Source organism: Monodelphis domestica, chromosome 2 (genome assembly GCF_027887165.1).
Source record: "Monodelphis domestica isolate mMonDom1 chromosome 2, mMonDom1.pri, whole genome shotgun sequence".
NCBI classification, from domain to species: domain Eukaryota; kingdom Metazoa; phylum Chordata; class Mammalia; order Didelphimorphia; family Didelphidae; genus Monodelphis; species Monodelphis domestica.
This window is the reverse complement of record NC_077228.1, coordinates 540,227,502-540,255,053: the sequence shown is the minus strand read 5'-3', so window position 1 is coordinate 540,255,053 and position 27,552 is coordinate 540,227,502. Positions and strand designations below refer to the sequence as shown.

Genomic DNA, 27,552 nt, shown 5'->3' with positions numbered 1-27,552 from the left:
GTGCTACCCTGGAAGATGCTGGAGAAGCAGCAGCTGAAATGGAGACTAGTGTGAAGGTCAAGTTCTTGGTTCTCTGTCTATTCTGAGTTTACACTTGTGAAAAGGCATACTTTATTCTCTTTGCCTAGTTTGAGATAACACTTTGGTTAATAATAACTTAAGTGCCCCTGCTTAGTACCTCACTAGATTGTGAGGACAGGATTAACTATCCTTTGTCTATGTTTTGATTGAATCAACAAAAACTTTAACTAGGTGGAGGAGCTGGAAAACCACTTACAGAATTTGCACCTTCAGAAACTTAATCATCCAGGAATCTTTGAATGCTTTTAATGAGAATTTACTCCTCCAAGGAATGAGAATCTGATCTCACAGACACTGCCCTCTGGGCAGTGCTAGACAATTTGAAAACTGATTGGCCCCTGTGAAGAGGGGAAGGGACAGGAAGCTACCATAAACCCCAGGAAATCCTTAGGCTGGGGGAGTCTCTCATGAAGTCTAATCTTGTGGAGACTGTCTCCTAGAGAAAGTCTTTGAGGGAGCTTAGCTTTGGCTTGGAGCTCAGCTTCAACTTAGACACTGACTCCTGGACTATTTCTTTAGATGAGTGAAAAGGCTGACTCCTTTTCTAGTTTCTGAAGAGACTAGCTTCCATCTTGAAGGAGGCCCTGTGGTTACTCAATACCAGCCTTCCTGGTTGAGAACTAATTAATCTCTGCCTAGATTATTATACAGGCCCAGAGCTAAATATTTAGGTTGATAGGACAGAATAACTTCTCTAACCTCTTTACATTTCCCTTTGTTGTTTCCTCTCTATTTTGTAACTATTTATAAATAAATTTCTGACTCAAGATATAATATTGGGGACCACATAATTTCATATAATTATTGTCCAACCATTAATTTTAACCCTTACACTAGATAAGAGTAGTACTTTTCTAAGACCTCTCTCTGCCTTTCTCTTTTGTTCCCTTCCCCATCTCTCCTTCCCTTTTTTCTCTTCTATCAATAAATCATTATGAAACAATTCTGTCACCATGCTCCCATGTTAATTGAGACCCTTGGCTAACCACAAAGATTCAAAGGACTTTTATATTTGCCTACTCTCTTCTCTCCATTCAGAAGAGCAGGTCACACTTACCCAAAGACCCAAACTCCTGCCCCCAGTCCTCTCATCTCTTTGGGATCTAGGCTTCCAAATAATTCCCACTCTAGTCCATGGTTCTGTGAGTGATACTCTCTGCTTGCCCCTTCCTCATCTTCTTCTCTATTCAGAATTCCTTCACTATCACATTCTCCCATCTAAGAAGCACACTTCCACCTCTTTATCCCTTTCCAGTTTTTACTACTTTTCTCTGGGTCTTATTAAAATGATTGCTGCCACCTTCTGAATACCAACCCTGATATTTCTACAGAATACCCAAAGAATGTGGCATGGCCATAACCATTTCATAAACAAGGAATCCATAGGTGTCAATGAAGGCATTACAACCAAATCTCTAATAAAGAGCTGGGAGTAGAGATATAGGACACCTGAGAAGGTAGAGGGGATAGGTGAAGGGAAAGTGTGACTCAATGGTAAAACTGGGGATGGTCCCCTGTAACATTTGGGATGTGAATGTGAGTGTGGATAACTAGTAACTAATTCAAAGAGCCATGTTCCTGATTGCCACAGAAAATACTCACCATGAGGTAAGAAGGGGAGAATAAGGCTCAAAGGAAAGGGGAGCCAGCAGAAATCTGGTGCCTTCTGGGTTCCTGGTCCAGACTTACCTGGGATCTGCATATGAAGAGCTGGTTTCCAAAAGGTGGAGTGATCTCTACTCCTCAGGGTCCTGCTGACAGTCATCCCAGGGTCCAGATGACAGACGTCTAGGTGGGTCTTTCCAGACCTAAAAGCTCCACTTCCCAGCTTCTGAAGCCTCAGTATTGGCCCTTTCCTCCAATGATACCGAGTTAGGATCTCACGATTCTGCCTGCCTCTACTTTCCAAACTCTGCCCTTCATCATTGGGAATCCCCCAACCATCTATCAGACTTTTTTTTTCCTTCACTCTGATGTGGGTCTTCCCAGGGCTGACAACTAACATAGGGTTACATGTCCTGGTCACAGAGACTTTTTTTAGTCTTGATTAGTCCCTGAGATGTGTTAGAGCTGTTAAAGGAAATGATTTTATCATTGTTGTTTATCTTAAGTAGGAACATCCCTGAGAGGGAAAAGGAATGGATTGGAGTTGCCTGTGGTTACTGGATTCCCGTTTGTTGTTTGAGCTGGAGCTGAATTGGGGGGAGGGGGCTGGCTGAGAGGTAAGGAGGCAGCCTAAAGGGAGGTTAAGTTGGGGGCTGGCAGTAGAGAAGACTAGGTAGGTTGGGTGGGGCTAATCATGATCAGGGGAAAGAAGGTGGGGAGAAAGAGAGTATGGAGGGGGAGGGAAGAGAAAAAGAAAGGAGAGGGACTGAGCCAGTAGGGGAAGGAGAGGTGGGTGAGGTAAGGGGAGGAGTTGAGAAAGGGGTAGGAAAGTGTGGGTTTGGGCAGTAGGCGGGGAAAGCTGGGCAAAGCAAGAGCAAAGGAGGGCAAGGCAAGAGCAAGGGAGGGCAGGGGAAGGCAGAGACTGGGTAGGCTTAGATAGTAAGCAGGGGTAGAGAGATGGTACCAAAGGTGGGCTAGGCGGTGAGAGGAGCATGGGGGGATGGATGGGTTATAAAGAGTCAAATCCTGGCCTGGATCAGGAGGAGCTGAAGGAGTCAAGCCAGAATAACCAGGTCTAGGCAATGAACAGCCTCATGGCTAGAAAATAGTGAAGGCAGTGTGTTAGGGTTTTCAGTCAGCCAGACTATTTTGGGGGGTGGTGGGCTTGAATTGTCAAGGTGAGGTGCCCATAGCCTCTCCTTGTTATCACTAGTTAAAAATTTTAAAATCAAAAGAGCCACACCTTGGTCACCTAAAAGATTTTAGTGTCCAGGCTTGGCAATTTTTTCATTTCCTTTTTTGAGATCCTACCCTCCTTAGGGAAGTCTTGTTCCTCCCAACTACATAGTACCTTATGCAATGGAGAACCCTCAGGCATTTTATTGTTTTATTCTGTATTCCCCATAATGAAAAAAGGACTTAGTTGACATTATCTGGTCAGAAACTACTGTTTTTGTTCACAGAATATAGAGAAATCTTTAGTCTTTCTACCCTATCTGTTTGGGGCTTCTGCTATAGCTTCTGTTGTTGAGGAGGAGCTCAGCAGTGCTTCTGGTAGTGGTCTATTACTGCTGAGGAATTTAAATAATTAAAGGATTCCACAAGTTTCATTACCCTAGAGAAGAAAAAAATATAAGACACAGCATCCTTTGATTTTATTGTAAAAAGCAACCAAACTATATTAGTATTAAATAAGCAATCAACGTAAGGCAATAGTAATAAATGGTACTAATACTGAATATATATTTATAATAGCAAGAATAATTTTTAAAAATAATTATTTTTTGAAATAGTGGATCAATGTAGTATGTCCAATTATTTAATTTCATTTAATTAATTTTTATTTTAATTCAATTTTGTTAATAATTTAAAAACTATGTACTTCTATTAAATTGGATTTAACTTATGTAATTACATTTAATTGTATTCCATATATATATCTGTGTGTATATAAATATATACACACAATCAATTGCCTGAAGTTTTTTGCCCTATTCATGGTGTTGCCCTGAATGCAGTACAAGTTTAGTCACAGCTGGAAGCAGGGAGTCTCAACCCACTGCTCTGATCTAGGGAGGTCTGAGGTTAGGGTCCAGGGAGTGGTGGGGGATATCCATGTTGCAGGCTGGAGTTCCAGTTGGAAATCTCAAATCTGGGAGAATGGAAGGTCCCCTGGGCTAGTCATGTGGGTTGGCTGGGCTTGCTGGTTGTTGAAGGGCTTGGAAGCTGACGCCAGTGTGGGGAAAATATGGGTGGAGACCTGGGACTCCTGCTGGGATTTTGCCCCTAGTGATACTCCATAGGGAGCTGACAGCAAGAGGCTGAATTAGAATTCAGCCCTGTGGGGCTCCCTGCTGTGAAGCCAGGAGTAGGGGCACTTGAGAGCAGCCCTGCTATGGGCACACTGGCTGTGGCTGCACTGAGATACTAGTCTGGGGTGGGGGGGGGAGTCTTCCTGCTATTCTCTCCAACATCCCACCCCCACCTAGGCAAAAGTTGGGGCCACCTGGGGGCTTCAAACTGGCTCTAAGAAGGATTATCCTCTTTAGAGAAGAAAAAGATTTTATCTGACCAAGCCTGAGATCTGTGGCAGCTGTGTGGCCTTTTCTGGTTAAGTGGGAGTCAGGTAGGGAGTGGTGGTGGGTGCCCTGAGTGGTGATCTGCCCTAGTGTCTATTTTAAACTCCTCTGAAAAGCTTAAAGAGGAAAAGTGCGCCTCCTCTCCATAATGTAAGAACTAAAACTAGGACTATGGTCCTTATTTTTCATAACGTCTGTTATAATTTACTTGGCTATGTGGAGGCAGAGAATTAAATAGAAAAGTCTTTTAGCCATTTGGGAGCTCTCCACATTACTTCCACAGACACCTTCCTCTTTGCAGGTTCCTCCAGAAAGAGCACCTATTTCCTCGTCATCAACCTTTTTTCCTTTCTCTCCCTTCCTGGTCCTCTTCAATTGTGTCTTATTCAAACTCTGTCACTTGACGCACACTAGATGACATCAATAGGATAATGGGTATGCAGGTAAGACCTCGTGTGTGATCCTGGGAGAGTGTTACCTTCACAAAATTGGACATCTTGTTTTAAAGCAAATGATAACTTCTTGTTTCCACTTTTAACCTTGATTGTATTGGTTTTCTTTACACAGTTTTAAATTTAAGATGTGATTTAGCTCATGTTATCTATTTCTTATTTGGTCATAAATTCTCCCCTCATCAGTAAATTGATCTAAAGGCAAGGTATTTTATGCTTCCTTAATTTGCTCATGGCATCATACTTTAGGTCTAAATCATATTCCCATTTAGAACTAATCTGTGTAGATTTTGTGACATACTAGAGTGGATTGTTTAATTTAGAGCAAGGTGAGAGCTCTGTGCAAGTCTGAGGTTTCTCTGATTCTCTGGTCCACAAGAGTGGACCACCATGTGTCTTTCCGCATTGATTGCATTCAAAAGGTTTCTACCCAGCGTGGATTCTCTGATGTACAAGATGGGATCTCAGGCTGAATGTGTCTTTCCACATTGCTTGCATTCATAAGGTCTCTACCCATTGTGGATTTTCTTATGCTGAACAAGTTTGGAGTTGGATCTTAATGTCTTTGCACATTCCTGGCATTCATAAGGTTTCTCCCGAGTGTAGGTTCAATGATGTACAAGATGTGATCTCAGACTGAATTGCTTACATTCATAAGGTATCTACCCATTGTGGATTTTCAGATGCTGAAGACGTTTAGAGCTGTATCTTAAGGTCTTTCCATACTGTTTGCACTCATAAGGTTTCTCCCCAGTGTGGATTCTCTGATATACACCAAGACCAGAGCAGTGACTGAATGACTTTCCACATTGCTTGCATTCATGAGGTTCCCTCCCAACCCCCGTGTGAATTCTCTGATGTACAAGATGGGATTTCAGCCTGAATATCTTTATATATTGCTTACACATAAGATCTCTATCCATTGCATATTTTCACATGATGAACATGTTTGTAGACATTCATAAGGTTTCTCAGCAGTGTGGATTCCCTGATGATAAACAACACTGGAGTTCATACTGAATCTCTTTCCAAATTGCTTATACTCATAATGTTTCTCTGCAGTGTGGATTCTCTCATGTACAGCAAGACTAGAGCTCTGACTGAATTTCCACATTGCTTGCATTCATACTGTTTCCCCCTAGTGTGGATTCTCTGATGTACAAGATATGATCTCAGGCTGAATGTCTTTATACGTTGTTTACACATGAGGTCTCTACCCATTGTGGATTTTTCAGATGCTGAACAAGTTTGGAGCTGTATCTTAATGTCTTTCCACATTGCTTACACTCATAAGGTTTCTCCCCAGTGTGGATTCTCTCATCTACAGCAAGACTGGAGCTCTGATTGAAAATCTTTCCACATTGCTTACATTCAAAAGGTTTTTCTCCAGTGTGGATTTTCTGATGTTGAGCAAGAGCAACATTCTGACTGAATGTCTTCCCACATTGCTTGCATTTATAAGGTTCTCCAGTGTGGATTCTCTGATGATAAGAAAGACTGGAGCTCCGACTGAATGTCTTTCCACATTGCTTGCATTCATAAGGTTTCTCCCCAGTGTGCATTCTGTCATGTACAGCAAGAGCAGAGCTGTAACTGAATGCCTTTCCACATTTTTTGCATTCAAAAAATTTGTCCCCAGTGTGGATTCTTTGATGATAAGCAAGACTGGAGCTCCGACTGAATGACTTTCCACATTGCTTGCATTCATAAGGCTTCTCTCCAGTATGGACTCTCTGATGTATAGCAAGATCGGATCTCAATCTGAATGTCTTTCCACATTGCTTGCATTCATAAGGTTTCTCCCCAATGTGGATTCTCTGATGATAAGCAAGACTGGAGCTCCGACTGAATGACTTTCCACATTGCTTGCATTCATAGGGTTTCTCTCCAGTGTGGACTCTCTGATGTATAGCCAGATGGGAGATCAGACTGAATGTCTTTCCACATTGCTTACAATCATAAGGTTTCTCCCCAGTGTGGATTCTTTGATGTTTAACAAGGTGGGAACTCCAACTGAATGACTTTCCACATTGCTTGCATTCATGAGGTTTCTCCCCAGTGTGGATTCTCTGATGATAAGCAAGACTGGAGTTCTGACTGAATGTCTTTCCACATTGATTGCATTCATAAGGTTTCTCTCCAGTGTGGACTCTCTGATGTACAGCAAGATGAGACCTCTGACTGAATGACTTTCCACACTGGTTGCATTCATAAGGTTTCTCCCCAGTGTGGATTCTCTGATGTCTAGCAAGAGCAAAGTTCTTACTGAATGTCTTTCCACATTGCTGGCATTCATAAGGTTTCTCCCCAGTGTGGATTCTCTGCTGTACAGCAAGTGTGTGTCTCTGTCTGAATATTTTTCCACTTTGCTTCCATTCACCAGACTTTTCCTCAGAGTTCATTTTTTGATGTTCAGTAAGGGATGAATGTTGAGGTTCAACACAGAATACTCTCCAAGCTATATTATTAGTAACATAACTCATGAGGCTTTGATGGTCTGTTTCTTCCACAGAATGGCTCATCTCTATTGGAGTTGCCTTCATTTCTGGTCTGATCTCTCCTTCAAAAAACAAACAAACAGTAGAATATACCTGGATTTTCACATATACATACAAATAACCACATCTCCTTTCCTCCATGTCAGAACATAAACTGATTTATATCCTATTTCCTCAGGTAAGAAGAAAAGTCTTCCAATTTAAATGGACACAACCCATCCTTTGAAAATGCCATTACGTCAAAGCTAAAGAACAATTTAATTTTTTTAAGTGCCTTCTATATCATTTCATTGTGTCTTCATAACAAACCTGTGATTTTGGCCAGGTTATCATTATTACATTCCTGTCTCAGATCATGACATCAGAATTGTGGTGGAATGACTTGACCCAAATCCTGGTAGCTGAAACCAAATCTTGTGGTTGGGCATGCTGTCTACAGTACTAGACAATTCATTTTCTTTCTTTTTGCATTCATTTTCATTGTCTACATGTTCAATTCTATCTTCATAAGCATGATACCACTAGGTGTATATACACTAAATATTCATTTTCTTTCATAATCTAGCTTATCTGTAAGCATTATGTAAATTCCTTCATGACTACTTTTAACATTTTTTTTGTTGCAGTATCTGAGACCAGAGGAAGAAAATCTACCCTCTTTTTTGAATTTACCCAAGGCATAAAATATTTTATTCTATTCTCTACTTCTTGAGCATAGCTATTACTTTTAATTAAATGCTTCTTTTCACTACCATCAATTCCTTCTATTAAATACAATTGAAACAAAGACATGGAATTTTCCATGTTTCAAAATATGTCTCATACAGTAACTTGAGTCCATCATCCTTTTGTCAGGAAATGGGCTACAGGTTCCATTATTGTCCTTCTGTACACTTCCATTTAGTGGTTCATAAACCCTTGAGAGATTTTAGGGGACATGAGCTAAACATTAGTTACTGTAACGTTAAAGAGTAAATAATGGCCCAATTTTGTTATAACTTTTTCCTCTTCAAAAACAAGTATTTCAAACATAATGTTTTTTTTTTCTTCTCCCTGAAGTGATTCCAAATGATCCTAACCGGAAAGATGATGCTTTTCAGGTACAATTATGATATCAAACTCTGACCACACGTAACATTCTTTTAGTTTCTCAACTTGACATCAAATTATTTCCAAGCTTCCAGGAAGGTTGGCCATACATGATCACATGATCACAGATAAGCACAGACTCTCCTTGGCTGCCCTAATATGTGAATAGTTGCCTAATTAATGGGTTACCCTGGAATTGCATCTCATAAAGTTTATAAGCAAATCATTGAGATGTTATTTGGGTTTTCAGTCTTACAGCAGAGAGAGCAGAGTCTTTACAAACCTTGGTAAATGAACCTGCAAAGTAGAGGCTGTTATAAAACCCTCATTGACCATAACCTTTTTACAAAAATAGTTCTTCACTGACCACTCACTGCAATGTGATGACTGTTGTCTTGCTCTTCTGGCTGGGAGTTTTTTTTTTAAATTTATTTTTAAGTATTTTTCCATGATTACATGATTCATCTTCTCTCTATCCTCTCTTCCCTCCTCCCTCCTGGAGCTGACAAGCAATTCCTCTGGGTTATACATGTGTTATTCCTTGACAACTATTGCCATATTATTCATTTTTATAATAGAGTAACCTTTAAAAAACAAAGCCCCCAATCATATTGCTATATAAACAAGTGATCAATCATATGTTTTTCTTCTATATTTCTACTCCCACCTTTCTTTCTCTTGATGTGGATAGCATTCTTTCTCAAAAGTCTCTCAGGATTTTCCTGGATCATTGCATTGCTATTGGCAGCAAAATTGATTACATGTAATCATCCTACAAAGTTTCAGTCTCTGTATACAGTGTTCTCATGGTTCTGCTTATTTCACTTGATATTGGCTCATGGAGGTCTTTCCAATTCTTATCAAAATCCATTGATTCATCACTCCTTATAGCATCATAGTATTCCATCACCATCATATACCACAATTTGTTCAGCCATTCCCTAGCAGAGGGACCCCTTCACATTTTAAAATTTTTTGCTATCACAGTGTATCTATGAATATTTTTGTACAAACCTTTGTTATTATCTCTTTGGGGAACCTAGTAGTGGTATTCCTGGATCAAAGGGCATGCATTCTTTGGACATAATTCTAAATTGCCTTCCAGAATGGTTGGATCAATTCATAGGAGTTCTATCTTCTTATTTAAATTTTATATCTCCCCATTCTTTGACTTTTGTAAATGAGGCAGGACCTGAGTCCAAATCAAGCCTGAGACATCTCTTAGATCTCGGGCAAGTCACTTAGCCTCTAATTGCCTGAGAAAAGAATCTGCTGGAGAAGGAAATGACTAATTACTCTAGAATCCTTGCCAAGAAAACTCTTGGATAGCAGTAGTCCATGAGGTAAGGAAGAATCACACATAATTGAACAACATTTTTTTAACACACAACTGATATTTAGTATGTGTTTGTTGAACTGAAGATGTTATTGAAACAGAAAAGAAATGAGCCAAGAGTCTGAAAAACCTGGAACTTGGACCTTGATCTACTCATTCTCTAGCTGTGTTACCTTGGACAAACCACTTGAATGGAGCCAGTTCCCTCACCTTTAAAATGTGGTTAGTGTCCATCTCATACTATCTCTTAATGCTTGCTTCAGCAGTATACATAATAGAATATTTTTCCTTAAGATTGTTCGGAGGATCATTTGAGCTGATAAGTATGTATTTTGTGTGACACAAATATGAGGTATTATTAGACAAGTTGAGACACCTATAAAGTTCTCAGATGCTATCCGATTTAGTGTGAGACAGAGAAGCAAGTTAAATGAAGTCCCCATCTATTGTGGGACTGCCATTTTAATCCAGCCTGAAAAAAAGAGTTCAGTGGTATTTACAAGCACATAACATTTAGGATTCTACATTCATGCAGGGAATTTGAGCCAGGACATCTGTGGGTTTCCTTTTAAGAACAGGAATGATAAACAGTTGGTGTTCAAAATATGTTGCTTCCAAGCTTTCCCTAAGAACTTAACATGGCAACAAGCAGGCTGTATTTTGAGGAAATACTCAGAATTTGGGAATCCAGTGTTTATTGGAATATGGTTTATCATGAGCCATTTTAAAGAAGAAAAGTTCATGATGGAGGCAGTAATTCTTGTGAGAACTTGTCTGCCCTATATATTTCCATTACTTCTTAATGAAATGCCACTTGTGAATATCTTTATCTTCTTTGGAATCAAAATCTTCATCCACAGAAGCTGATGTCTTCTGCACTAAGGAAGTGGCTTCCTCTTTGGTTTTCTTCTTTCCTTTTTTTTCTTTTCGTTAGATTGACCAGTACTTTGTCTATTTTTTCCCTTCAAAATACCAGCTTCTAGTCTTATTTATTAACTCAATAGTTTTTTTCACTTTCGATTTTATTAATTTCTCCTTTAATTTTTTAGGATCTCCAACTTAAGTTTTCATCTGGGGATTTTTAATTTGTTCCTTTACAAGTTTTTTAATTTGCATGCCCAATTCCTTGACCTTTGCCCTTCCTAATTTGTTAATATATGAACTAAAAGATATAAATTTCCCCAAGTACTGCTTTGGTTGCATCCCAAAGATTTTGAAAGGATGTCTCATCATTGTCATTTTCTTCAATGAAATTATTGTTTCTATTATTTGTTCTTTAACTAAACGATTCTAGAGAACCATATTAGTTAATTTCCAATTAATTTTTGTTTTGGCTCTCCATGTACACTTACTAATTATTTTTATTGAATTGTGATCTAAAAGGTTTGCATTTATTATTTCTGCTTTTTTTGTACTTGTTTTCCATGTTTTTATGCCCTAGTACATGGTCAATCTTTGTGAATGTAACATGTGCTGCTGAAAAGGTGTATTCCTTTTGGTACCTAATTTATTTTTCTCCACATATCTATTAATTCTAGTTTTTCTAAGATTTCATTCACTTCTCTTACCTCTTTCTTCTTTATTTTTTGGTTTGATTTATCTTGATCTGATAGAGGAAGGTTCGGGTCTCCCACTAGTATAATTTGACTCTTTCTTTCTTGATCTCCACCAATTTCTCCTTTAGATATTTGGGTGCGATATCATTTAGTGCATACATATTAAGTATTGATATTTCCTCATTGTCTATACTGCCTTTTATCAGGATGTAATTGCCATCCTCATCTCTTTTAACTAGATCTATTTTTATTTTGGCTTTGTCACCTAGCATGATTGCAATTCCTGCCTTCTTTTTCTCAGTTGATGCCTAATAGATTTTGCTCCAGCCTTCAATCCTTACCCTTTTGGAGTCTACCTGCCTCATATGTATTTCTTGTAGACAACATATGGTAGGATTTTGGTTTCTAATCCACTCTGCTATTTGCTTTTGTTTTGTGGGTGAGTTAATTCCATTCACATTCAGAGTTACGATTGCCACTTGTTTATTCCCCAACATTTTGATATCCTCTCCTAGTTCTGCACTTTCTTCATTCACTATATACTTTCAAACCCGTGGTTTGCTTTTAATCAGTTCCTCAAACTCCACCTTTATTATACTTCCCTTTCTGCCCCCTTTTTTATTCCCATTTTTTTAGGATCTTAATACTACGTCCTCTCTTCCCACTCTTTCCTTCTTTTTTGTACTCCCTGCTCCACTCCCCCCCACCTTAGTTTTTCCCTTTTTACTTTACCTGTAGGGTAAGATAGAATTCGATACTCCAATAGATCTAGATGCTTTTCCCTCTCAGAATTGATTTCACTGAGAGTAAGGTTTAAGTATTACTTATTAGCACTCTCTTCTTCTCCTACGTATAATAGTATTCTTCCTCTCCCCTTCCTATTCACCAATTAGCATGATATAGATTATCCTATTTAACTTATTCCTTCAAGTTTCTCTTGGTGGTATCTTCTATTCCCACCTCCTTTTTTCATTTTCTTTTTTGCATATCATCTTAGACCATTTATAATACCAATCTCTACCTATGAATGATTCTTCTAATTACTAAATGGTGAATATTATTTTTGAAAGTTACAAATAACAGTTTCCATATATTAACATAAGCAATTTGATCTTATTGAAGCCCTTAAAGAAGAAATTTTAAATAACAAAACACATTTTCCCTTTCCCCTCTCTTTCTTATTTACCCTTTTCATGTTTCTCTTGATTTTTATGTTTGGATATCAAACTTTCTACTTAGTTCTGGTCTTTTCTTTACAAATACTTGGAAATCTATTTTGTTGAATGCCCAAACTTTCCCCTGGAAGCATATAGTCAGTTTTGATGGGTAGGTGGTCCTTAGTTGAAGACCCAATTCCCTTCCCTTTCTGAATATCATATTCTAAGCTTTGTGATCCTTTAGTGTGGAAGCAGCCAGATGTTGTGTAATCCTGATTGACGCTCCTTGATATCTGAATTGTCTCTGCTAGGCTTCTTGTAAAATGTTCTCCTTCGCTTGGAAGCTCTTGAATTTGGATAATACATTCCTGGGGGTTGTTTTCTGAGGATTTAGTGTAGAGGGTGTTCTATGAACTATTTCAATGTCTATTTTGCCCTCTTGTTCAAGAACATCAGGGCAGTTTTCTTGGGTAATTTCTTATAACATAATGTCAAGATTCTTGTTTATTTCTGGGTTTTCAGGTAGACCAATGATTCTCAAATTGTCTCTTAGAGACCAGTTCTCATGTTCTATCATCTTGTCAGTGAGATATTTTATGTTTCCTTCTATTTTGTCAGTGTTTTGATCTTGCTTTATTAATTCTTGCTGTTTTGGGATATCATTGGCTTCCAATTACCCAATTCTGGTCTTTAAAGACTGGTTTTCCACTATAATCTCTTGATTTTCCTCAATAATCTTTTGATTTTCCTCTATAATGTTTTGATTTTCCTTTTTGGTTTTGTTTATCCTGTTTTTCATGGCTTCCAGCTGTTTAATATTGGTCTACAATTGGGAGTTCCTGTCTATTAAACTGTTATTTTCTTTTTGAAATATTTCCTACTTTTCTTCCCAAAATTTATCCATCTTTCTCACAAGCTTTGATTTAAAATTTTCAAGAGCTTGTGGCCAATTTCCATTAAAAAAAAAAGGTTTGGATGCACTTCTTTTTTGGTCCTCTTCTGCTATTTCCTCTATAGTCTGGATTTTTCCTCCATAAAAATTATCTAGGGTCAATGCCTTCTTGGTGTTGGGAAGTTGTTTTTCCTGGGCATTTTTTGCCATCACTATGGTGGTTTTTTCTTCCCTTTCCAGTCAGAAGTCTGAGTGAGCAGGGAAGGTTGTGTATGGAGCTAAGGAGTGTGGGTTTTACCTGAGGCCACCTCTCAAGTCTCCACAGCTTCTACTGTTTGTCACCCTTGTCTTTGCTATCTCTGAGCCCAAGGTCTGTGCTCTTCAGCCTGCTGGGGTCTCATGTCTAGCTGCTCTCAGGGGTAGGTCTTTGGTGGTCTTAGATGCCAAGGACCTAGAGGTGCCCCTTGCTTGCTCTACAGGTGCCCCTTGCTCGCTCACTGATTCAGTCTTGAGCACTGGCTCTGACTCTAGCGCACTGGCTCAGTGTGTGTGGGGTGGAGGAGGGTTGATCATTTCTCTTTTTTGTGGAAGCTATTGTAAACCTTAAAATTTCTTAGACTTATAAATGTTGGAAATTTCACCATTGGGAAATTTCATACTTGAAAAATTTCCTATTGATAGAGGGAACTCTATTGGAATGTGAACCCCATTGGCATGGGAGGTTCCTCCTCCTCCCTTCTTAAGATTACTTTAGGACAGAAACCTTTTGCTGAACAATGGAAAGGGCTTTGACCTATGCTTAAGCATAGAACAGGAAGTTCTTTGAGTCATGATTGATTTTAGAATTGATACAATAGAGATACTTGGAATGACAGAAGCAGGTCTTAGAACTTACAATCTCCACCCTACTCAGCCTAACAGGATTTAGGAAGGGCTGCAGCATAGATCAAAATTTGATTATTTGAAAATATGACCTTCAACAGACATGTACAAAGGGGGGCAGACCTCTGGGCGGTCCTGGGTTAAGCTAGAGCCACCATTGGCACAGGGGAGACATGGACAGTGATTGGTAGATGTGAGAACTGAGGGGAGGGGACTTAGATGGTTTCCTTAAAGATAGCAGGGTCTGAGGACAGGGGGAAGTGCCAGAGGAGGTTTTGCTCTGAGTGAGGTGGCTCTGAAGGAGGACTGAGGAGGTTGCTCTGTGGGAGGACCAGGAGAGAAGGCTGGCTCTGAAGGAGGAGAATTCTCTGGAAACATTTCTTGGATGGAGGCTCTCTTGAAGGTGGAGCCTGAGGTTGGCATGAGAAGCCTTACCTAGAGAGATCTTTGGTGAGTGATAAAACCAACTGACTGATTTATTCATTCTTATTCCTTTCTTACTTTCTCTCTTTTTCTATTGATTAATCAGTGTATTATAAATTAAATTTCTCTATAAAACCCAGTTGGCTTGGGCATATTCATAAATTGGGAATATATTCCCTGGCGACCATCTTATATTTATATAAAACCAAGACACAGTAGAAAACATATTTCAGCGGTCATAATTGATATATATATTTCCCTTGCTCCCAAACATTTTAATTATCACAGTTTATGGCTCCCACTCTCTTATCTACAACTATTTAACGCTCAAAACTATTTTAAATCTAACATGAGGAAAGTGTTTTGTTGTTGTCCTCATATAGTTCCTGTGTTTGTCTTGGCAGATAGATTCCTAAGTATTTTATATTGTCTAGGGTGATTTTGAATGGAATTTTTCTAACTCTTGCTGCTGAGATGTGTTGGAGATAGATAGAAATGCTGATGACTTATGTCGGTTTATTTTGTATCCTGCAACTTTGCTAAAGCTGTTGATTATTTCAACTAGCTTTTTGGTTGATTCTCTAGGATTCTTTAAGTAGACCATCATATCATCCACAAAGATATCCACATATCAACAACAAAAGTAGGTTGGTCTCTTCATTGCCAATTTGAATACCCTCAATTTCTTTTTCTTCTTTAGTGGCTACTGCTAGTGTTTTATTACAGTGTTACATAACAGAGGTGATAATGGGCATCCTTGTTTCACTCCTGATCTTATTGGGAAGGCTTTTAGTTTATCCACATTGCAGATAATGTTTGCTGATGGTTTTAGATAGATTCTGTTTATTATTTTTAGGAAAGGCCCTTCTATTCCTATACTTTCTAGTGTTTTCAATTGGAATGAGTGTTGTATTTTGTCAAAGGTGTTTTCTGCATCTATTGCGATAATGATGTGCTTGCTAGTACTTTTAACCCTGTGCAATTCACAGTTCTGTCTCAGTCTTCTCAACTATAAATGTGGACAACATAATATCAATTAACTCATAGGCTTCCTATTAGAATCAAATGAGAAAATATTTATAGTGTGGGACACATAGTACAGGCCATGTGCAAATGGTAGCTTTCATTATTCATTATAATTTTGATTATTTACTCCTTTGATTACTTTTCTTCTCAAATGTCTTCTTTCCTGTATTTCCTTATTCCCTATTTTAATTAAAAGCATTTTTATTCCCCAACACTCTTTTTACCCTGGATCATCTCAGAGGTAGATTCAGGATCTCATACTTCTTTTTATTTATTTTTTTAAACCCTCATCTTCCATCTTGGAATCAATACTGTGTTTTGGGTCCAAGACAGAAGAGTGGTAAGGGCTAGGTAATAGAGGTTAAGTGACTTGCCCAGAATCACTGGGAAGTGTCTGAAGGCAGATTTGAACACAGGACCTCCCATCTCTAGGCCTGGGTCTCAATTCACTGAGCTACCCAGCTGCCCCCTTCTTGCTTCTTTTTAAACCATCTCCTTATTGGGATCCTAGATTGTGAGCTCCAGGACAGCCCAGACTGGGGTTGTCCTTCCTCTGTATGCTCAGGTCTTAGCACAGTTCCTAGAATCTATTTTGTATTTAATCCATGTTTAGTGGCTGGGCCAAGGGCTTATGTCAGGCCCAAGTTCTGCCAGCATCCTTACATTCTGGTCTCTCTCCTGGAAGGCAAATGCATACTCTGACCTCAGCCCTGTTTCTCTCTCTGTCTGGCCCTTATTTCTTAGCAGTCAACAGTAACCCTGTTGGAACCTGAGCAGACCCAATCCTGGAGATCCCAGAAGCTTCTGTCTAGGCTCTCATCTCCCTAAACTGAGGTGGTGTGGTCACCTCATTGTCCAAGAGCAGCACAAAGATGGAGTCCCAGAAAGCAGGGCCTGGAGCTGAGGATTTCTGTAGAGTTTAGCCTTGGATTGCTTCCAAAGTAGGTAGCTGTTTTCATCTCTACTTATATGCTGCAGATGAATGGAGAAGGGGGAAAATCAGGAAACCAGTTGCCTGGCTCCACTCTACATTGAGGATCCTTGATCTCAGCTGGGTCCTCACCATGGTAAGGCAATCCTGTGACATCTCCCTCATGGATTCCCTTTGCCACCTACCACAGCAGCCTTTCAAAGATTTCTCTGGTCTCCAGCTCTTCATTATGCTCCCACCCCATGGCCATACCTTCTGAGCTAAGAAATTGGCCTCATATTTCACTGAACAAAAGCTGGGCCTCTCTGTAGAGCTCTTATCTGCCTTGTTCTTTCCTTTTCAGTCTTTCCAACACTCATGGTCTAATGAATGTCCCTCTGGAAACCAATAAATAATTCTTCCCCAATGTTGCAAACCTTCCCTTGATATCTTCATTCTCCTGAGATACTGTCCAACGTCTGTCTTCTGGATCAGAGCTAAACTGCTAGAGCTGGCCATTTGCAGTGAGTTGTGTCAATGCTTTTCCCTCGACTTCTCTGCTTATCTTTGGGCTTACTATCCTCAATCTTGCTGTCCTGGAGCTCAAGCTGAAGCCCATATTCCATAGTTTTCTTCTCTTTACAGCCTTCCTTCTCTTGATGCTCTGCACTGGATTTAGTATCTAAAGGCATCCTACAGAATCATCAGCATGCTGTTTGCTCCAGCAGCTGGTGAGCTCCATGAGAGCAGGGGATGTCCACTGAATCCCTTTATATTCCCTATAACTTATTTCAGGACTTGGCACAGAGGAAGCACTCATACATGTTTCTGGATAATAAAAGATCTCAGAGGGGCTAAGCTAACCCCTTTTGACACTTGTAGGAGACTTCCAGGCCCTTCAATCCCCAAAAAATGACTTCATAGAGGGTCAGAGACAGATGCTCAAAAGGAAGTTGATAGGAAATGGAGTCCAAAAGTCTCATCGTACAGATGAGAAAACTGGAGCTCAGGGGTGCAGTGACTTGCCCAGGGAGTTCCTCCTAAAACCTCTGAAAAAGAATTCCCAGTCAAGTCCTCCTGTCTCCAAATTTAGCTCTGGCTTCACCAGACACAGAAGCCTCTGGTCACCCCAGTTTTCACACACCTCTTTGCTCCTCCTTCACCTGGGCAATAACTCCTCAGGCCTTCTTGCTCCAGCATCCACGGAGCTTCTCTCTCCTCTAAATAAGAGAGCACATCTTCTGGGGGAGATGTAAGCCCTTGGCATGGGGAATCAGTCAGGGAGGAGGATGTAGAGAAGGTCAACATTGACTTCTTTTGAGGGTGTAAAAATTAAAATTAATCTCAAATACTAAAAGTGTTATATTTGAAGAGATTTATTAATAATCATTAGAAGTAAAGGAATAAAAGAGAAACAAAATGAAAACTACATGTCCATGGCTAATCAGTCTTTTCAAAATCCCCTCTTATCACCACAGTCACCAACAGGAAGCCAAAGAGAGCCAGAGCAAGAACGCCCACTGAATTTAACCCCTGTCTAAAGGAAGTACTTAACAAGAGGAAGTCAGTAGAATCCTGGAAAGTAGTTTTTTAGGGTAATAGATTTCTAATTATACAAAGGAAAAGTGGGGGGAGTATAGTCACTCTGTTCAGAGACTCTGTCCATGGGGTTCCCACAAGAGTCTGCCCTGCCCCCTAAGAGACTGTAATGCAGGAAGCTAGGGTAGGATGTGCCCATTACCCTGCTGAGGGACCTAGAATGAGCAACAGCATTTCTCCCACCCCTGCCCATCTTTTTCTGGTCTAAGTATGAGGGTCATATGCTGGATCAGTCTAAAGCCCCAAACGCAGGGAACTCAAGGGACAGGCTTTTGTTCCATCATCATCCCTATTTCTCACTCCCTGCTACCTCTATGAGCCTCAGATAATATTCCCTAGGGCAGTCTCTGTCTCTACTCCTGGGGAACTCAACAATCCTCATTGGACCCAATACTGTCTCTCACCAGTCCACGCATTCTGACTATGACAGAGGGATGCAAGCAGGACCTGTGGGAAGCTTATGGGGCCTCCTGGAGGAGATTCTCCACAGCATTTAGTGTAGGGAGATGAGGGGGGAGAAAGTCAGGAAACCAGTTTGGAACCAGAACAATTGACTCTAGTGCATTTTTTGTAGAGAAGGCAAAACTCAATGGGTAGTTTTTTCTGATATCTGGCAGCTAGATGGGGAGTGGCAGAAAAGCCTCAGTTTAAATCTGGCCCCAAGCAGCTTCTATATGTGTGCCTCAGATCAAGTCACTTAATCAACTCTATTTCCTCAACTGTAAAATGGGGATAATTCTGTCACCAAATTTGGAAGATGAAGGTGAGGAAGAAGAGCCATAATATTACAGAGAGAACCCTTGGCAGAGCACTTGGCCAAGAGCAGGTCATTATTAAGGCTTCTTGCCTTGCCTCCCTCCCTTTCTCACCAAGCTCTGCTGGAAGCTTAGGACAATAGGAGGGAAGACTAAGGTCAACCCTGCTCTGCTGGGGACACCTAGGAGGTATGAACTAGAGAACGATATCCCAAATAGTAGATCCAATCTAGAGATGAAGAGGGTGGATAGAAAACCTACCCTAATACTTTTCCCAGATGAGTTTGGGAGACACAATTCCAGGTCAGGGAGAGGAGAGACAGAATTAGCTCTGAGATTACATCCACCTCTGAGATTCGTCCATTCAGATTTGATCTCTCACTTCAAGAGCACCAAAGGGAACCCAGAAGGTCCCATTACACAATGTAAAGTCCTTTTGTAGGAGAACTAGGTAGAAGGAGTGCTCTGGCTCTGGGACTCAGCAAAGGAGCCCTCTTCCCTTCCTCATGACTGAAAACTGCTCCCAACCCTGCTTGTTGCTGAGGGCGATATTACCTTGGATGGCAGACTTGGGCAGCAGGAAGAGACTCCTTACCTACAGAGAGCAGGTTCCAGGCATTCTCCAGCATCACCTCCTTGTACAGCTCCTTCTGGGGAGGCGACAAGAGGCGCCACTCCTCCCAGGTGAAGTCCACAGCCACATCCTGGAGTGTCACCACCTCCTAGAGCAACCCAAGTCAGAGGACAGAGGGCTGAAAGCTACATCATAATAAAGGGCCCACCTCTGGTCAGTTACAGGAGGAAATTGACACATAGAAAAGGGAGGGGCCCAAACGTCCCACCCTTGGTCAGTGTCTGTCAGCACTAGAAGCTGAGGCTTTAAGAGTCCAATTGAGGATTGAGAAAAGCAACTCTAGGATGCTCTGGAACAGTGCTGAGGAGTTTCTAACTACTGTGTAAAAGGAAATGTCTAGGGGACCCCCATTGCAACCTTGATGCCAAGGGACCTAGCAATAGGCTGAAGGTGTCACAGAGTCACATGTCTGCTGCCCTGACCTGGGGAGTCAGTATGAGTGTCCCTAGCATCAATGTGCCACAGCCACAAAGGGGGAACCTAAAGGGCAATAGAGGGAAAGAAAGGGGGCTTTTATACCTCTCCACTGGAACTAACTGGCTCTCTGAGCTGGGGGGTTTCTCTCTGAGGTTTCCTTATCTCTTGATCTCCTGCAAGCCCAGCCTGACCAAGCTGAATGGAGAAAGAGATCTAGAAAGACTGAGACACCTCTCTCTCTCTTTCTCTCTCTCTCTTTCTCTGTCTCTCTCTCTCTGTCTCTCTACTTCTATGAAACTCTCTTTACTAATAAATGCTTATGAACCTAGTAATAAGCCCCCAGATGAATTTTTAATTATAACATTATGGAACGCATCTCCCTGTGAAATCATGACAAAAGTCTGAGTTCTAGCTGGGAGCTGTGTGGATCTGTGGAGGAGAAAAGAGAAGGTGAGGGGAAAGTTCTTCCTTCCCGGGACTTAGAAGTGATATGTCCTCAAGCAAAATCTGTGAAGAGTTTGTCAGAATCTGTCCAGAGCAGTGTATTCTGGAGGGAAGAGAGTTCTATGAGATGCCTTCAAAAAGAACAAAGTTAAAGAAAAGATCTAGTTTGTTTTCTACATGATTGAAATCAAGTTAGATCTGGATGAAAACCCGAGGAGCGTTCTAAAGAGATGGTCATTACAATCTGGACTCGAAGGAGTGATCTGGGATGCTTTCCAGCCAAGTGAAGGAGATGTGTCTGTTGTGACATTCAGGGCTTGAGGCTCCCCTTGGTAGGATGGGTCACAGCCAAAGTCTTTACTGTATGATTGCTTTCATTCATATATAGCATATAGTCCTTAATTATACTTCATTACACAAAAATAACTATGATGGAGAAGGGAGAATTACATTGTTCAATAAATAATTAATTTGGGTTCAATTTGAGCTAATTCATGAGAAAACGTTCCCACTATATTTATAAGGAAGAAATAATCTAAACAGACACCTAGAACTCTTGAAACTTCAAACAAGAGTCAAGATAACCAGTTAAAGAGGCCTACATTGGACAGCCCATATAAAGGGGAGGTTGGCCAGATCTGAACATACCCTCATACTCTGGAGGGGCCACTTATACTTCCTACCTGTTCTATACATATACATACATGTGTTTGGCCAGTGATCCTGGAATTAGATGTTTTTCTATTTCACTTCTTTTATTCTAGGATTTGACTTCTGAACAAATGAGGAATTTCTGACTCTTTCTTATGCTTTTCCAGATTCCCAAAAATTTATAAATCTTTTCTTTCCGTCTAGGATCTCTTGAGTTATTCTTCTTCACTGTATGGGTTCTGAGCAAAGAAAGGCAGTCCTCTTAGGGATGGCCTTTAGTTGACTCACACTCAACAGATGCTATTCCAAACATCTTTCCTGCTCATACCTCCCACACCCATCCATCATGACCAGGGGATAAGGTCATGACCTCCAAACTTCCTTTCCAATAGAAAGTGAATCTCAAATATTTTGATTCTCACCTTCATCTACTTTTTTGGGTCTCCTCTGACCAATTTCTCCACCATTCCCCTTATATGAGCACCTTCTCTCCTCCCAAAACCCTTTTCATTTCTGTGCGTGTGTATCTTCTTCCTCTGTTAGGTTGTTAGAACCTTGGGATGAAGAGAATAGAAACCCAAGAATCTACCATGGCAAGACTCCGCAGAGACAACAAGAGAGAATAAGAGATTTGCAATAGAGATCCATAGAAGGGAAGGACAACCTAGAAGAAAAGTCAACAAAGGTAAAACAAATCTTCCCACTTCCAAAGCCAAACATCCTGATCTCAAAGATTGGAGGAACACAGACAACCTAAAGTTCAGAGGCCACCCAGAAGAACAAACCGATAAAAACAATGAAGACAATAATGACAATAACAATCAAAGAGCACTGGCCAGAACTTCAGGACCATAGAAAATGAAATTGGAATGGAAAGAATTTACAGATGGCCTTCAGAACGAAACCAACCCAAGGTTGCCAATTCCAAGATTGGAAGTGGTTCCATGGAACAATTCAAGTCAGAAACAAAAAGTGCTACAAGCCCTCAGAAGAAAGACCTTCAAAAGCAATGGAAAGGATACTGGAATAATACAAGACTATGCCAAACCCATGAAAGGAAAGAAGATGTACCAGAGAACATTGAAACTCAGGATGCAGCCCAGGGTGACCTATCCTCTGAGAAGTCTCAGCTGACCTTGTATCATTTATTTATGGATCCTATTTACCATTAACTGCTTTTGCCTGGTAACTGCCCAAGTCATGGTTCTCTGTCTCCTGACTGGGCACAATATTCTTCTGACCTGTAAAAAGTGAAGGGCAAAATCCAGCTCTTGGGCATCACCATTCTAGCTTCATTTCAAGGTATTGGATGACCCTGGAAGAGTCTGGTGAGGCCCAGGGAGTCGGGTCTAGTATTTCTACATGACTGACCCATCTCTCAGAGATGCCGGTTTGCTGTCCAAAGTCAGGGCCTTGACTTTGCACTTGCACTCACACAAGAATCACTTCTTTGTCTGAGGAAAGAAGGAGGGGTGGGTCATTGCTGGTCCCTCATTATTGATTATTCCAATCAATCACAGATTATCCCACCCCATAAACAATCACATTGCCCTCAATTCTATGATCTTGGTTACCCTGTCTGTTCCTTGCTCTGCCCATTAATAGTGGCAATCCCCTGACCCATTTTACTGACAAGCAGCATTCCCCTGCTTGTCTTCCTTGGAAAACTGCCTCAGTTTACTCTTTGGTTAAATTCCACTCCCAACATTTGCAAATGTGAGCTCCCCAACATTGGACAGAACATTAGATGTCCACTAATGAAGAGGAGTCTGAAATATTTTGAGAAAGAAAATGTGAAGGGAAGAGATCATTTGCTTCTTGAACAGGCCGAGCAGCAGAAAAGCAGGAGGAGTGAATACTTGAAGCCAGCAGTGGCAGCAGAGGAACATCAGAGAGAGCAGAAAGAGGCTTCCTTTAAAAACTAAAAGCCCTTAGCGTAGAGGTGAAGACAAAGAGAGGGGATCATGGGAAGAACCTTATGGCGTCCCATCTCCTCCAGGAGGATGCTTCTTGGGGTGGACTTCACAGGACCACAGGGGAGAAGAGCAGGTGTATACAGAGAAGACGGGGACATGCCCAGGGCATCTCAAGCACCACAAATGTTCTATTCCATTCCCTCTACATTCAGCACCTGTTCTGCCCCAGGCCCTGTGCTAAGCTCTGGGGATTCCCCAAAAGGCAAAAAACAATCCTTGTCCTCAAGGAGCTTACAATCAAGTGGTGGAAGGAGACAGTATACAAAGATGGACACCCAGCAAGCTCTGTCTAGGAGTAATAGGGAAGAATGAAAAGAATGAAGGCTCTCTGACTAAGAGGGATGAGGGAAGGTTTTCCTGAAGAACCTTTGTAGTTGGGACACATAGGAAGCTCAAAGGGGTCAGTGTTCTGAACTGTGGAGGAGAAGTATTCCAGGCATGCAGTAAAGCCATCAAAAATGCCTGAAGTAAGAGCCAGTCAGGTCCCATAGTGGATAGAGTACTAGATCTGGAGGCAGGAGGCCCTGGGTTCCAATGTGACCTCAGACACTTCCTAGCTGCATGATCCTGGGCATCTTAGCTTAACTTAATCCTGATTGCCTAGCCCTTGTCCCTCTTCTGTCTTAGAACTGATTCTAAGATGGGAGATATGGATGAAAAAAACCCACAACTTTTCCATTTGGGGGCAGTTAGGTGACTGTGAATAAAGAACTATAACTGGAGACAGGAGCTCCTGGGTTTGAATCTGACCTCAGATACTTCCTACCTATGTGACCTTGGGGAAGCCATTTATCCCCAAATGCCTTCCTCCAACGGATCTTCTGCCTTGCGACAGATGCTGAGCATCAATTCTAAGACAGAAGGGAAGGGATTTTTTTAAAAGTCTGCAGTTGAAGGAATGTAGGAGGGCACTGTCCCTGGATCCAAGAATACAGATTGGAGATTAACATATAGGAAGACTGGAAAGAAGGGCTTTGAACACCAAACAGAATGTTTTGTATATGATCCTAAAGGGAATATGGAGCCATCGGGGTGTATTGGGTAGATGAGTGAAAGAATCAGAACTGGGCTGTAGGAAAGTCACTCTAGTCACTGAATAGAGGAGGCCTTGGTATGGGGAGAGCCTTTTAGCAGAAAGAGCCTGCAGCAGGCTGTCTTTATAGTCCAGGAGGGAGGTGATGGCGGTCTCCAGTGGGAGGACGGCAGTGACACAGGACAGAAGGGGAGTACTGGAGAGATGATGCAAAGGTGAAAGTGAAGGTGCCATATTGGATAGGTAAGGGACAGGGAGGAGTCAAAGTGGGGCTCTCAGGCTTTTAGCTTGAGGCATGAGGAGGATATAGCTATAGAGAAGGTGGGGGTTCTATCTAGGTGAGAGAGAACAATGTCTGTGTTGGACACACTGAGATCAAGATGTCTGCGGGTCCTCTAGTGTGAAATCCCTGTAAGGAAAGGAGAGATGCAAGACTGGAGGTCAGCACAGACAATGCAGATCTGAGACTCATCAGCAGAAAGATGGCGATGGCATCTCTGGTAGCTGATGAGATCACCAAGTAAAGAAGTCCAAAAAGAGAAGAGTAGAGGGTCTAAGACAGGGCTGGGGGAGCTCCATCACCCAAACCCTATCCCTGCTGTTAACAGATCTAGAGGGGGAGCCAGAAAAGACAGAGAATCACAGGTCAGAGAGGTAGGAGCTAAACCAGGAGAGAGAGAGCCATGTCCTAAAAACCAAGAGAGAAGAGAATATCCAGGAGGAGAGAGTGGGCCAAAAGCATCAAAGGCTGCAGACAGGCCTGGGAGGAGGAGGACTGAGGAGGTGGTCCTTGTTGTCTTAGAAAGAGAAGAGCAGACAGGGCAGGAGGTATGGTGGAGGGGGCAAAGCCTGAAGAGATGGGACAAGGAAGGAGGCCTTACCCTGGAAGTGGAAGCTGGTTCCACTCATGCAAGCAAGCAATCTGATCTATACTTTACATGTGCAATCATTTAAAATGTTTTTCCATATTAGTCATCTTGTGGAAGAAATTTCAAAAGAAGAAGAAGAAGGGAAGAAGAAGGAGGAAGAAGGAAGGAGGATGGAGGAAGAGGAGGAGGACAAGGAGGAGGGGGGGAAGAGAGGGAGGAGAGGGAGGAGGGGGAGGAGGGGGAGGAGGAGGAGGAAGAGGGAGAGGAGTAGGAGGTGAGCAGAGGGGGTGGAATGGGAGGGGAGCAGAGGGGGAGGAGGAGGAGGAGGAGGAAATATGTTTTGGTCTGAATTCAATCCATTAGTTCTTTCTCTGGAAGCAGATGGTTTTTCTCATCAAGAGTCCTTTGGGATTGTCTTAGAACACTGAATTGTTGAGAATAGCTGAGACGTTCACAACTACTGCCCAAACAATATTACTCCTATCATATAAAATGTTCTCCTGGTTCTGCTCATACTTGCATTAGTTTGTGGAAATCTTCCCCGGTTTCTCTGAAATGATTCTTCTTGTTATTTCTCATAGCCCAACAGGGTTACACAACTTGTTGGGCCATTCCCCAATTAAGGAATATCCTTCCATTTCCAATTCTTTACTATCACAAAAAGATCTGCTATATAAATATCTTTCTCCCTCTTTGGGGATCTTTTTGGGACACGTAAGTAGATCAAACGGGATACATGGTTTGTTTTAAAGTCCTTTGGGCAGAATTCTGAATTGCTCTCCCAGATGGTAGTAGATCAATTCACAACTCCACCAACAGTGCATGAGTGTCCAATGTTTTCACACATTTTTTCTGTCTTAATTGACAGGTGTGAGATGGTGCCTCTGACTTGTTTTACTTTGCAGTTCCAGGACACAAATTTGAGATAGAGGCAATTATGGGGGAAAAAAAAAACTTAAAGTTTGATAACCTGAAGCTGAAAAACTTCCTGCATAGACAACATTCAGGCATCCAGGATAAGACAGAAATTGGGTGAAGGAGAACAACTTTGGAATCCAATTTCTCTGAAATGGGTCTGGTATCCAAGAGAATTGGAAACGCAGGACCCAGAGACATTCTCCAGCAGACAAAGGATCTGAACAAAGTGTTTTCCAAAGAAATGCCAAGGATTCACAACCATGTGGAATATGGTCTAAGTCACTAATCAAGAGAAAAAGGAACCAAAACAGGGCTGAGGCTTTATCTCATAGTCTGCAAAATGCCAAAAAGAAAAACATTGGGAAACAATCAGTGTTATAAGGGATTGTGGGAAGATGGACACACAAAGGCAATATTAGTGGTTACAAAATGGAAGAAATTCATGAAGATCTGATTTCCAATCCCACCTCAGACACTTACATATTACGTGATTCTGAAAAGTCACTTAATCTCTGTTTGCCTGAGTTTCCTCAACTGTGAAATAATGAGAATAAGAACATTAACCTCAGAGGGTTGTTATGCAGATTGCTGAAAGCAGAATTTATGAATATAGAGCACTCTCGTCTGTCTGTAACCCATTCTTTGCCACTGAACTCATGCTCAATGTCTCCTTCAGGGCTTCCCTACGCCATATTGGAAAAAAAAAAAAGCTCCAAGGCCTTCCAGAAACTCTCCCCTTTCTCTTCAGCCTGTCCAACAAGGGAAGGACTGGACCATCATTTAATTCTACTAAACAGAGAAGGAATGTACCCAGCTGCTGGCTCTGGTACAAAGAGCTCTGCTCAAGAACACTCAAAGCTCCTTTTCTGAGAACAAGGCCCCATTTCTATGTGAGGCCCTTCCTGGGCTCACCCCAAACTCCTCTGACTCTCTCTGGGTCAGGGAGCTCAGCAGCAGAAAGGTAGTGATGGGGTCACACTGTGGAGAGGATACAAAAGCTACAGGGGAGCTCTCTGGGGGCATCCCCAGCTACTGATTCTGGCTGTCACTAGGAAGGACCATGGTGATTTCCACAACAGACTCCAATGGCATATAATGACCTTCCAGCCCCTTCCTATATCCTCACACCCTTCCTCCTCCTTCTCCTCCTCCTCCTCTGACCCAGGGACACTAGTCTCCTGGCTGATTCTTGACCAAGTCTTTTCATGGTCTGATTTTGGGCCTTTCCAGGATCTGTCTGTCTCCCTGCAGGGAAGGTTCTCCCTTCTCCCTCTGGCTTCTGAGCTTCTTTCAAGTCCCAACTAAATCCTCCCCTGGGGAACCAGTGATTACTGTGGTCCCCAGAACCCTTAGGGCCTTCCCTCTAAGAAATCTATTGTGAGAGAAATCTATTCTCTTACAATAAACAAGATTGAGAATGAAATATGGATGGAGTTCCAAATAATTTAGAAATAAGATGTGTTCTCCAATTGTCTTTGCCTGAAGAAAACTCTTTCCCTAATTTTTAGAAAACATTTTGTTGTTTATACAGTCCACACTATAAGAGTTTAGTTATATCTGTATTAAAGGACTAACTAATAAAGGACTGAGGGATATGATACATATAAAATGGGTATCTGGGAAAGTACTGCATACCAAACTCTTCCCAAGACAAGATGGACTATAGCTCCAGGGGCGCTGCATCCAAAATCAAAGTAAAATAAATTGCTCCTTTTACTGATGTCATCTTAACAATCTCTTAGCCAAAGGTAAACCTGTCCTTAGGCCTGG

The 27,552-nt window shown here is 41.4% G+C and overlaps 1 protein-coding gene across 1 annotated transcript in view; it reads right to left on the bottom strand.

Moving 5' to 3' along the window:
- Positions 1 to 959: 959 nt before the first annotated feature.
- Positions 960 to 27,552, bottom strand: part of LOC130453561 (uncharacterized) — a 30,722-nt gene continuing 4,129 nt past the window's right edge. Inside the window, exons 4-5 of the mRNA XM_056814790.1 lie at positions 19,436 to 19,562; positions 960 to 3,301 (exon numbers count right to left, since the gene is read on the bottom strand). Of these exons, the coding sequence (XP_056670768.1) occupies positions 3,297 to 3,301; positions 19,436 to 19,562 (132 nt within the window). The 3' untranslated portion in view covers positions 960 to 3,296. The remainder of the gene's footprint in view (positions 3,302 to 19,435; positions 19,563 to 27,552) is intronic.